Genomic DNA, 12,944 nt, shown 5'->3' with positions numbered 1-12,944 from the left:
CATTCACATGAACTACAGTACAATTTGGGAGGGAGGGGTTGGACAAAAAAAAAGGGAAAAAAAGAAGAAATGATATCTGAGGGAATGGCGCTGTGTGGAGGAAGGGCTTGGTGACACTGGTTCCCAAAGACAGAAACACAGGAACTAACACGGCAAGCATGCAGAGAGCAAGAGACACCAGGGTCTGACGGGGTTATTTATTGGAACTGAAAAGGAAACAGTAAACAACGGGTGGGTTAACTGGTGCCTTTACTGGCCTTTCACTGCAGGAGGGTAGGGAGTAATCATTTGTGCTTGTACAAAATGTTTTCCTCTGTTTGCTCATCAGATACGACAAATTTTTAAAAACCCACCCACCCCACTTGATTTTGAAGATTTCCTCGCTGTAACTTTTGGTCCGACCCAAACAGTACTCTACGACATAAAAAAATGAACAAAAAAGAAATAAAATAATGCATCCAGGCAGCCAAGGTCAGGAGTACTAATCACTGTAACAGTGCTGCTTGGCTGGCATTAGGTTAATCTTTGGCTTGGAACATACATTTGTATGTTGTTGTTATTATTATTAATACACATAAGTGAGGTCATTATTCTGCAACTTGAGCGACTATTTTCTATTATACACATCTAATGATGTGTCAGCACCGATCAACTAGTCCTTGCACACTTGCGTTTCTTGGCAAAATATGAACCCAGCCCCAATGATTCCTGATGTGTGTGTGTGTGTGTGTCATAGTAATTCTGCATTTCCAAAGCTGTGGCACACCTACCCCAAGGCCCTGGTCTCTCCCTCCAGGAATACAGATATTCATATCAATTCAAATAACATTAATTAAAAAACAAACAAACAAACAAACAACTTACAGTACTTTTGTTTTTTAAACCTCAAATCCACCTTGTTCTGAACATCGTTCAATACCAGATTCATAAAAGTAAAAAAATAATTAATGATAATAATAATAATAATAATAATAATGATGATGGTGGATAGAAACAGAAAGGAGTAGATGAGGCAGAGAGGCACCGCGGCCCCACTTTTAAGGCGAAAACAAAAAGAAAAGAACTGCAAGCTAGAATTTAAAAAAATAAAGTTACTTCTGTCTCCTCAGTGTGTACTCGGTTCTTTTCAATACTGCACTCAAACCATGAATCGAGCATTCACGGCGTTCACACCCAACATGTAAACTAACTGGTGTTCCAGGACCCTTAAGCACAACTACAATCTCATAGCTTTCAGAGGAGAGGAAGGAGCCAATCTCTCTGGTAATAAACCCACCCTGACAGACACGACGTCGTACGTAGCAGGACAAACAGATTTAACAGGTCTTTCAAACCGTGGAAATTATTCAACACATGCTGCAGGACAGTCCCGCAGAAACAGCTCTCACAAAGACCAGTACAGTTAGTAATAACAACAGTAATAACAAAGAAATAGAAAAAGGCAGGTTGGTTGAAATAATTCTACTACAATTCACTTCAGTCTGAATTTCCCTGTTTGACAGAACACCGTTTACATTCACGCATTCAGACTCATGTGCGGGTTTCTCTTTGAGACTCCTCGCGACGCACTGGCACAGTCACTACATGGACTACAAAAATGAAAACGAAATACAAAAAAAAAAAAGAAAGAAAAAAAAAGCATTTTTCATAACATTTCACGTGGTAAAAAGTAGCAAGAATACAAAAACAGCTCTTCAATACCTATTTTCATAAGAAAGACATTTCCGACTCATCTGGCTAAGCACACCCACACATCCAGAGTTATATACAGGATGAGGATGAGAGACTTTGACACTTTTAAATGCACGACAGCACTGACCTCTGCAGGAATAGTACATTAGTGTGAAATATATTTTTCTGTATTGAAGGATTAGAACAGCTGAAGCTTTTGCAGACTTAAATGTGGGCTGGCTGATTAGTCTACACACCACAGGGTGTAGCTTTATACTGTTCACACATAGAATTATTTAACCGTAGGACAACGCATTCCCAAATCCCCAATGCCGTTTCACTTCACATACACCGATCAGCCATAACATTAAAACCACCAGCCTAATATTGCATTAGAGCCTCTCGTGGAGCCAAAAAAAGCTCTGACATTGGCAGCAGATCTTTGGGGGCCTGTGGTGCCTCTGTGGATAGAATTTGTTCCAACACACTGGGTCAACACCTTTGGCTGCTATGTTATTGCTAATTGGTGTAAAATGAGGCCTTCACTGGCCACTTCTTTAATAAGAAGAGTAAAAATAAAAATGGAGGTTAAGGATACCCAAAGCATTTCAGACCACTCTTTACCCAAAGATATTAAAGTGAGTGCATGCGTGTCTTGGAGGGCGGTATGGAAAGTCACACTTTGCAAACTTCTGATACTAAACAGTGACAGGCTGAGTCAGGAAGAGCAGGAAGCAGAGGAAAGATGTAGGTAATAATGAGAGGGGGAGAAACTGAAGGGAGGCCAAGAGCAGTCATCACAAACCCATTGCAGACATGCAGTTTTTTTCCATTAAACTGACACCATCGAAATGAGTAAACTTCATGTAAATGAGCACTCGGGTCACTTTTATGTAAAAGTCGCAATGGCAATCCTACAAGATCAGACCTCGTAAACTCTTAAGTATCAGTTTTGATACAGGACAAGTGGACACGTTAACTGAGATTACACACGTGACTTCCTGAATTCCTCAGTTCATTGTGTGCAAAACATTTGATCTCTTTAAGTCAAATTCTAGTTTCTAGAATTATAGTTAAATAATTCCTCTGTGATGCTCTTCTGCTTTTCCAATTTCAGAAGAAACATCTCTCTGCTGCAGCGCACACAGAGAAAATAATCTAAAGTCTGGAGTCAATGCTGATGATACTCAAGCTTTTTTTCTTGAGGTATGAAAAGATTTTGCATGAGTACCATAGTAGGTCTGATGCATGTCTGAATGAGACCATGGGCGCCAATAACGTAAATATGACCTATGCCTGAATGACAATCTGCTATCACCTTAATGGAATGCTTTGCATCCCATGTTTGAAAAGGGCTATAGTAGCAAGAGGGGGGGGAAGAAGAAAAACAAGAGGACTCCACTTTAGTGGATACTAAAAGTTGCGACTCAGCCTGAATGATTTACTCAATACTCTCTTAAACATCCTACCAAACTGTTTTAAAAACAACAAATCCTGTCTTACTTTTTACTGACATAACAGGGATGCTTCTGCTGCTCATTTCTGAGGGGAGGAAATTAGGGTGGATCTGCTAGATCAACCTGCAATATGGCACTTGTTCCTGGGAGTTACGTGGTTGTGGTAAGGGTTGGGTTTATTAAAATAAGGACCAGATTTAAGAAGAGACAAAAAAATGTTCAGTTTTTATGGAATGACAAGACTTGGAGTAACATTAACTGGGCAGATTAGCAGAGCAACAAAACCCTGATGTAGCACTGTTGGAATGAATAGAACAATTCAGGACTCTCCTGAAAGTGTGGTTAATGTTAGGCTGAATAAATAGCCCAGAAGGGACAGACAAAAGTTCAAACTAAGAAGTCAAGGGTTTATATGCACTGGGGCACAGGGTAGCCCCCTCCATCAGCTGTGTGCTGCACTGTGTGGTCCTGCAAGGAGCCCAAGTCACTGAAACGCTCTCCGCACCAAACACACTTGAACTGACCCTCTCTGGAGTGCGTGCTCTGGTGTTTGGTCAAGTGCTCGCGTTGTTTGAAGCCCTTATTGCAATGACCGCACTTGTACGGTTTTTCGCCTGTATGCACGCGCCGGTGTCGGTTCAGGTCCGACGAGTACTTGAAACGTTTCTCACAGTCAGGGCACTTCAGTGGCTTTTCCCGCGATGGGTCGCAGCGATGCTGCACAAACTCTGAAGAGGACAGGAAGCGGCGGTCGCAGAGCGAGCACTTGAGGGGCTTCTCCTGGCAGTGCGAGTTTTGATGACGCTGTAACGTGGAACTCTTCTTGTAGCCTTTGCCGCAAACGTCACACTTGTATGGCTTGTCAGGCGAGTTGTTGGACGACTCCCCGCACTTGTGCCTGAGCAGCTCTCCTGACTGGCTGAACTCCTTCTGGCATGAGGCACACTTGAACAAGTTGTCCATGCCGTGGACGTGCTGGTGGTAGAGGAGGTGAGAGGGCTGCATGAAGCCCTTGTCGCACAGATTGCATTTGAATGGGCGGTCTGTGGGGTCTTTATGAGTGCGGCTGTGGCGCACCAGTGCATACTGCTGCTTGAAACTCATCTGACACTCGTCACAGTGGAACGGACGCTCCTCTGAGTGTGTGCGCTCGTGCTGGCGAAGGTCAGATGGCCGCTTGAAACCCTTACCGCAGGTGGCACAGCGAAACGGCCGAGAACCCTGCGGGTGGCAAGGGTGGTGAAGGAGCTCTGAAGACTCTTTGAAGTGCAGTTCACATAAGTTGCATTTGAACAAGTGCTCACCCGAGTGCACGTACATGTGGCGCACCAAGTGGGAGCGGTGCTTGAAGCTCTTTTCACAGACAGCACACTTGAATGGACGTTCATTGCTGTGTGTTCGCTGGTGGTGCTGCAGGTGTGACGACTGGCTGAAGGCTTTGTCGCACGTGTCACATTTGAAGGGCTTTTCCCCCGTGTGAACCCTCTCGTGCCGTGTCAGTTCTGAGAGGTGTTTGAAGCCTTTCTGGCACACGGAACATTTGTAGGGCCGGTCTCGGGCCGAGGGGAACGGCAGAATGGACGAGCTGCTGCTGGCTGACGCCCCATCACTGCTGGGCTGCTGGGAGCTGCTCGAGGAGTTGGGTGTAGCGCTGCCAGAAGAGCCAGGCCGGTAGGTCTTCTCGCATATTGAACATTTCATTGGGTTGGTGCTGTTGTGCGATGTGTGGTGCTGGGCGAGAGAAGTGAGCAGGGAGAAGCCCATCTTACACACCCCGCACACAAACGGCTTCTGCTCCACCTGAACACACTGGTGCTCCAGCAAGTCTGTTGCCTGGTGGAAAATCTTCATGCACTGAGTGCACTGGAATGACCTGTCCTGAGTCACCATGCACTGATGTTCATGTGGGTTTGCCAGGTGGGAGATATCATGTCCACAAGCCCCACACTTGTGTCCTCCCTCTGTCCCAACCTGAAGGGACGTCTGCTGGGCCTGGGCAGGGTGCTGCTGCTGCTGACTGTGCTGCCCACCTACATGCTGCTGACTCCCACTGTGTTGCTGTCCATGCTGGCTCTGCTGTCCATGCTGCTGTAGCGACGTAGTGTCTGGCTGTAGTACGATACCATACACAGCACAGCCCAATGCGTTCTCAGCACCCGGAGGGATGGTGTGGACAACCTGAGGTGGTGCAACTGCATGCTGCTGCCAGGCTTCTGTCATGCGGGCTCGAGTGTAAGGATTGAGCTTGGCAGCTGGTGTGGCCCAACTGCAGGAAGAGAGGGAGAGCAACAGGTATTTCAAAGTACAAGCTAAAAGCTTCTGTGTTTGTGAAGGAGAAATGAAACATAAACTCACTCCATGTCTGCAGCTGGCACCGGAATGCAAAGGCTGCTTGGTGGAGATGCAGGTGAGAAAACAGCCAGGTGCCAAGGGGAAAAGATGACCAGGTGTGTGAAGTAGTAAAGGTAAATCAACTACTTTCACTTTAGTCTTTGCCTTCAGGTGGTATCTGTATAAAAACAGAATTAAAGTGGGTTATAACAAACACTGCAACTGGCATTCAGTAATGATAATAATGTTTTTAAGCTAATGATTCCAGCCCTACACCCAGACTGAACAATCTGTTCAGTCTTTATATGTTTAACCAAAAATTTAAAGCCAGACCTACACCAGAAATGAGTACATCAGAGGGGCAGATAGGGTTGAGCAGTTTGGAGAGAGAAGTTAGAGGGGCAAGGCTGAGATGGTATGGACATGTGCAGAGGAGGGATAGAGGATATACCGGGCATTGATGATGGAGCTGCAGGCAGGAGAAAAGGAAGACCTTAAGGGAGCTTCATGGATTTAGTGAAGGAAAACATGCAGAGGGTTGTTGTGACAGAGGAGGGTGAGATCAAGGCAAATCAAAGGGAGGAGGAGGAGGAGAAGGGCTCAAATATGAGACTTTACAGGTCTGCTTGAATTGGTTTTCATATTTAACAAGCGAGACATTTTTTATACCACTGTCCCAAATTACAGTTCCTGATTCTCTTTTATGGTAAGAAAAGCTGGAAAAATATCAGGCTTTTATCTTCAATAGTTTTTAGCCATTTGTGTTCAAACATTGCCTCAGATTTCAAAGTGTGAAAATTTTAAATTATTTGCCATATGAAGCTAAAAATTTACAGCAATCATTAGATATGTCCATTAGGTTTAAAACAGGTGAATGACAGACTGTGCGGGTAACTACACATGTGGGCACTTTCTCTCATTGCAGTCATCATTAGACCTTCACTTACATTCATTCTTCAAAAAGCATATATTCATGGCAATGACAACGAGATCAATGATACTGGTCAAGGTGAGGCCAGCGCAATTAGGCTGTAAACAGTGAGGGTGTTTGAAGATATGCAACGTCTATGAAAGCAGCAGCAAGTGAACTCATTAACATACAGACTTAGATCGCAAAGATTAGAGCCGGCTTTTATTTAAATGGTATAATAGTGGCGGTGAAGTCCCCTCCCCTCTCTATGTACGAAACTAAATGCCCACCGACTCACGGTAAAAAGTGGAAAGCAGCGTCTGCGCATCATAATGTTTCTCGTCTCCAGGCGAAGATCACTGTAACCAGGTTAGCTTAGCTACCTAGCCTAGCCACTTGCTAACGCATCCACAGGAGCTTACGATGGAGATTAGCAGGCTAGTCACAGCAAAATAAGAGCCAGGTAGCAGCAACAGCAACACGCTAGTTATACGAGCCCTTCATGTAAACAACGATGGGAAAATGCCATATTTACATACCCGGAGTGTCCAGTCAAGGCTGCTGAGTATTCTCTGTGTGATCGTAGGCTAGCTGTTCCCCATAAAAGCGCTGGGTCCCTTCCTCACATCCGCAAAAAGGTGCTCGGATGCTCTCTTGTTCAAGCGCTGTGGCTTCGGGGGGGCGAAAAAAATGTGATTTGCGGCTCATTAAAACACGCGGAAATTCTCCCGCGATTTCACCATCAGCCCCGCAAACAGCATCATTTCACGTAAACGTGCGTCCGACTCCTAGGGCATCCTCGCGGCTCACGGAAAGATGTGCATTTTGTAAGAAGTTGCTAGCCTGGTATCGACTAGCTACTGAGCCTCTGCCCGCGCGCACGGGACACACACAAGTATAGAGCCCAGTGTGTGAAGGCTTTAATGTAAGATTTGGCAAAAAAAGAAAGTATCCCTGTTCCGTATCTATACTTTAAAGAGTAGAGAAAAAAAAAGAAAAAAAAAACATTTTCTAAATGGCTCTATTAAACTTGGTATATTTTGTTCCGAATAGCTCACACTGCATTAATACACATAAGATACACAGCTGATACACATTTTCTTTATCCACAAACCATCGAAAGGGGAACTGATTTACAGCAGGCGTTATGTTACACCGGAACCTAATTTATGGTTACAACAGGTTGTTTATATCGGAAGTGAAGCGCAGAAGGCGCTGGAAGGCAGGCACCTTTCTTATGTGCATGGTTTAAAAAGTTATATGAGCTCCCGTGAGTTGATCTCTTATTTTAAATAATGTGGCGGAATATCAGGTAGTTTAAAATGTTGGTTGGCTACAGCAGCAGCAGCAGCTCGGAGGAGGACGGTGAGGCTGGCGGTGAAGCTGAAGGAGCGAAAAATCAGAGTGAAACTACCTGCCGAAAGTGCCAAGAGGAAGATGATGGTTTGCCAACGAGGAAAAAACCCAAAACTGAGGAAGAGAGCCGCAAATCAAGGTGTGTCTCATGGCTGTGTAACCCTCTCTCGGGTGTTAGCGTTGGTGATATAGCTAAACTACGGAAGACCAAACCTGCCCAAACTATAAATAAATATATAACAGAATAAAACAGTATGGGCAACGGGCAATCTATAAAATGTGAAGTAAACTAAATAATAAATAAATAAATAAATGTTATTTCAAACCTGTCCTATCCATCTGCCTCTTTGTTTGCCCCATGAGATCATAACCTGGTTTCCCTGCAACTTTCTCAAATTGAATAGTCATAAAAACGGAAGTTCTCGTCATTGGCACCAAACTGACCTAACTACATAAACTGTGAAGGTCAGTAATACCCATATAAATCATAAACAGTGAACAAAACCCAAAAAGATTTCATAATTGAATACTATGAACTTTTTAAAGTAATTACGTAACTGCTATTTTCCCACTTTTTACTTGTGAGGATTTGATGCATTTCTTTGTCAAGCAAGATTTTCAGGTGTCTATCTTTGGATTTTTCACGCAGACAAAACAAAAGGTGAGAAAACATAACTCCATCTTTACAAGGCTGATACAAAATTTTCAGATAGAATAACATAAATTGGAGCAAATAATTGTTCAATCAAGCAATAACAAAAGTGACCGTTGAGTGAGAAATCCTGCGTTTCCCAGGACGCCCAGAATTCTTTACGTCACAGCTGAGGAAAATATAAATTATATTAAAGCGTGCTGGGTAAAAAGAATTACTCCATCCTGGCTGTGCTTTCTGCAGACTGCCTCTCCCTGGCTGTGTCTTGACCATGTTTCCAGATGAGGTGGACTCACAGACTGAAGACAGCTCTCTTCATGGTGGACGCATCCGCTCCTTCAAGCATGAAAGAGGAAACTGGGCTAGCTACGTTTATTTCCCATGTAAGGCAGTCACTGTGTACAGCAAGCGACCGGTCAACGAAGCTCACGTCTTGATTTCTCACCTTGTGCCTGCTTTGCTCTCTGTCTCCTCAGATCATCCTGAAGAGGAGTTTGGGGAGCTGTTGGATGGGATTCTCTCGGCAGCATGTGCCCGGGGTGTGGTTTTGACTGTGCAGGATGAGTTCCACCTCAGCCTGTCCCAGACAGTGGTGCTCAGACACCACTGGATCCAGCCGTTCACACAGAGCCTCAAGTCAAGTCTTACAGGCTGCAAAAGGTTGTTTTATGTTGTTTTTTTTAAATTTATTATAATGATATGGATTAATTATTTACTTCAGTGATGTCAAAAAGAGAGCTATATTTTTTTTAATGTAGAGTACAGCTCTGCTTTTTCTTAAAGCCTCCAGTTTAGTTTTCGGAAAACTCTTAACTTTTAAACCTTAACAAAACCCAGATGAATGACTTATTAAATAAGTTGAAAATATAATTTATAGAGTCAAAAACATTTTGTGTACCAGGCTGTAAACATCTAGATTTGATCTCTGAAGTTGGGTATTTTAACGCGGGACAACCCAGTGGGTGTTGGCTTGCTTTTGTAGCCACCCTCAAGTGGCCATTGGAGGGAGCTGCAGCTTTTGGCATCTCTGTGTTGGCTTCATCCCCAAGAAGCTTCTGTGTGAATTTGATCACAGGTGGTTAAAATAAATAAATAAATAAATAAACATGGCCACACTTCTGTGTAGGAGAAGTGAAGCCAGTGCAGAGTGCCTAAAATCCTGCATTCAATCTTTAGGCCACTAGATGGCGATAACTGTGGGGGGAAAAGACTCAGGTCCTATAGAAGTGTATGGAAAAACAGAATTCTGTAAACACTTCCCTGCTGAGTTTATGGACTCAGTCACTCATTTTGGTTCAGATTGAGTAAGAAATTGTTGATTTTATAAATCTAGGTCAATCTATGTGTCAAATATAGGATTATCAGCTGTATTAAATAAGCCCACTCATGGGTTAATGATTTGTGACTGACAAATTTTTAGTCTAATAGCAGTTTGTTATGTTGGTGCTAATATGATAAAATGAACCTTGTTGTCATGGCACAGCTATAATATACTTAATTTTAATAAAAATCAGAAGTTTTATTGCATTTTCCCAGCTTTAAATGTCAAGCTTTCAAAGTCAGAAACACTGGTATTGTGACAACACTAATGTACTGGTAAGTAAGGTGGCATTATTTTATAAGATGCAAAAGAGTTTTAACATTTAAAAATCTAAAATCACAAGACCAGATGGTAAAAAGAGGAAAAAATAAAGGAAACAGTGTGCAGAAAAATGCAGACATCTATAACTCTGGTGACACACTTATTCTGGTTGTATTGCTCATCGCCAGGTTCGTGTGCTCGGCAGAGAGACTGCGCGTGTACTCTAATGCAGAGAAAACGAGGTACAGTTGAGTTTTTAATTCGAACAGAAGTCAGACTGTAAGTATTTGGACCGTTACACAGCTTCAGCACATCCACACCAGCTCACTGACATGTGTACTGATAAAACATGCATGCTGAGCTTTGTTTGAGACAAAGCCACAAAATTGCACAGAAGCGCTTCCACGTGGTTCGGTGTTGATTGTGAGATCGTGTAGATTTTAGGATCAACGTTTAGATGTCTGTGAACATTAGAAGTAAAGAGCTGACTGTGCAACTAACAAAGATTAGATTGCGAAAGCAAATGTTTAAAGAAGCTTTCCTTCTAAACTTGAAGGTGGACAGACATCGATCCTGGACAGCTGAAAGTCAAAATATGTGACTTAGTTAGCGGCACTCTTGCTGCAGCTCACAGCTGCGTTCCTCAACAAGGAAATAAAACCCACCCCAGATCAGCCAGCTAGGGGAAAACATAACATTTAGTATATCATCAAACTGGATGCATAACTGTCCTCATACTTTACACATATTGTCATTGTTGCACAGACTGTTCAGATCTGCTGCCAAAAAGTATGCTGCTCCAGTTTCTGTGTGTGTGTGTTTTGCCTGCAGGACATTCCTGGGGATGGAAGTGTCAACTGGGCATGCTCAGATGTTGGATCTGATCCGAGCTGTTGACAGGACGATGACAGAGTTTCGCCTGGAGACTTTCTACAAGGTCAGTTAAACACACACACAAACAAATCTGCAGCTTTACCCACTATTGTGTGATGATTTTGTATGCAGTAGAGTAATGCCACATTAAATGCAGGGTTCTGATTAGTGAGCGCGATGTTCTTCTATGTTGCACCGGCCTCTTCATTCTGATCGAAGGGCAGGCGTGGTGTTAAACACAGATACCAAGCAGAGACTTTAATATGACACATCAGAGAACAAACAGCAAATTTACAAAAAGAAAAATAATTTTATCATCTCATCTTTAGAAAAAAAGCCCTGAAAGAGCCTATAATGTTCCTTAATGTGTTTCATAGGATCCATCCTTCCACGTGAGTCTGGCCTGGTGTGTGGGAGACCAGACAGTGCAGATGGAGGAGTGCATGCAGGAGCTGCAGGTACTCGGACAACTTGTGATTTTTCCTAAATCCTAAATCCCAGCACTGACATCTGTTTGTATTATCTTTATATGATTTCTTTGTTCCTCCTAATTTGTTAGATTTTTTTTGTAGTTCTTTAGTTGATTTTAAGGGCCCAGTCTGCTTGTCATAGCAAGCCGAGTCCAGGTGTGATTAATAAACTCAGTATATCTCAGATAAGCAACAGTCTGACTGAAATGTTTTTGAATTATTCTTAAAACTATGATAATAGTGGGTCACACATCAGTGCTGATATACCGTTTTCATTTCCTGTCTGTGAGAAATGGCACTTTAAACCCAGACAGGGATATGAAAACCTGTAGTGGCCAAGCAGTAATTACATAAAATCAGCTTCTCTTCATTTTTGTTACTTTATTGTCAGCTCGTTGTCTTTCACTGTAAAGGATCTGCTAAACAAGGATTGGTCAGCAGTCTGGCTTTTCACAAGTTATCAGTGAAGCTCGGATAAAAGGAGGATTCACAGTTACTTATTGATAAGATAAAATTGGATATAGTGTAATCCTGTATTTTAAATATGCTTCATTTAAACAGGGAAAATTTCAGTTATGTATTGTAATTGTTTGAGCTGCCGTAATGCCACAGAGTTTTAGAGTTTTGGAAAATTAATCCAAACGTGTCCAAAGATCTGTGTGTCCTTGGTCATGTGTGAAATAAGTTGTTCTGGTATGTGCTTTAATATCAACATACAAATGAAAAGGTGTTACGCTTTAGTCAGCTGCTTCAGGCTTGATGAGAGGGGAGCTCAGAGAAACTCGGGTTGAAGGAAACCCGACAGCGAGCAGGTTTGGTTAACAGAATCCTGAGTTTAACTGACTGAATTTAAGTTAAAGTTAACCCTCTTTCTGGAGCAGAAGACCCAGAGTTTCCTTCATTTTGGAGTTATCAAACTCTGTTTTAACAAAAATTAGAGCACAGGTTCTTTAGCCCAGCTGCAGTAGATGTAACTGAATTTGTTTTATTTTTTGAATATGTTGTAGAGTCTAGTAGACGACCACGAAGACGGACCATTTGTGTTGAGGCTGGACTGCTCGGAGCTTCGCTGCAGGACGGGAAACAAGACTTTCCGCTTTGCTCTGGAATCCTAAAACATGAAGTTACTAATGGAGTAAAGCTGATGTTGTCTTTGCACAGATATGAGGGAGACTCGTTACCTCAGCTCTGACTCCAGTGTTCACTGAATTGCTAACATTTTAAATGTCCTTTTAAAAACTCCTGAAACGCCCCAACGAACACAATCACAGCTAACTGCAAAAGTATTGAAATTTTTATGTATTTAAATAAAGACGTTACTTCTTTTGTATTTTTCCATTACGTATGGGACAGTGGTGAGAGCGCTGAAGAATTATGGCATATGCATGACTGAATCGCTGAAAGGAAGTTGTGGATTTGGTCAGCATAGAAACCTCAAGTGTCACAGCTGTACGTTTTACCAGAACAGTGGAAGGAATTCAGCGACTGGTTTCACTCATATTCAAGAAGTTTAAATGTCAAAATCTAGATTTCACATATTGAATGAAGTCAAAGTGAAGTTCTCTTAAAGTTGAGCCTTTTTTTTTTTTAATTTTAGTTCCCTGTTTTTGTTCAACATTTTTGATTAGCTCCCCCTGGCAAA

General features: G+C 42.6%; 2 protein-coding genes across 3 annotated transcripts; one reads left to right on the top strand and one right to left on the bottom strand.

The window, feature by feature from the left end:
• Window positions 1-3,286: 3,286 nt before the first annotated feature.
• On the bottom strand, window positions 3,287-7,140 carry znf319b (zinc finger protein 319b). Its single transcript, XM_026172933.2, has 3 exons — window positions 6,909-7,140; window positions 5,484-5,637; window positions 3,287-5,394 (listed from the first exon to the last, which is right to left on the bottom strand). The coding sequence occupies exons 2-3, from the start codon at window positions 5,486-5,488 to the stop codon at window positions 3,537-3,539; spliced, it is 1,863 nt and encodes a 620-aa protein (XP_026028718.1). The 5' UTR covers window positions 5,489-5,637; window positions 6,909-7,140; the 3' UTR covers window positions 3,287-3,536.
• Window positions 7,141-7,533: 393 nt separating this feature from the next.
• usb1 (U6 snRNA biogenesis 1) lies at window positions 7,534-12,628 on the top strand. 2 transcript variants are annotated; one of them, XM_026172937.2, is made up of 7 exons: window positions 7,534-7,864; window positions 8,621-8,760; window positions 8,854-9,037; window positions 10,148-10,201; window positions 10,791-10,896; window positions 11,210-11,290; window positions 12,310-12,628. In XM_026172937.2, the coding sequence occupies exons 1-7, from the start codon at window positions 7,692-7,694 to the stop codon at window positions 12,415-12,417; spliced, it is 846 nt and encodes a 281-aa protein (XP_026028722.1). In that variant the 5' UTR covers window positions 7,534-7,691; the 3' UTR covers window positions 12,418-12,628. The 2 variants fall into 2 exon arrangements, with proteins under 2 accessions (XP_026028722.1, XP_080159570.1); XM_080303444.1 differs by lacking the exon at window positions 10,148-10,201 and having other exon boundaries at window positions 7,540-7,864.
• Window positions 12,629-12,944: the final 316 nt, after the last annotated feature.

The sequence above is a fragment of the Astatotilapia calliptera genome, chromosome 7 (assembly GCF_964374335.1).
Source record: "Astatotilapia calliptera chromosome 7, fAstCal68.1, whole genome shotgun sequence".
Classification (NCBI taxonomy): domain Eukaryota; kingdom Metazoa; phylum Chordata; class Actinopteri; order Cichliformes; family Cichlidae; genus Astatotilapia; species Astatotilapia calliptera.
Note: the sequence above shows the minus strand (reverse complement) of the source record. Positions and strands in the feature narration are given on the sequence as shown.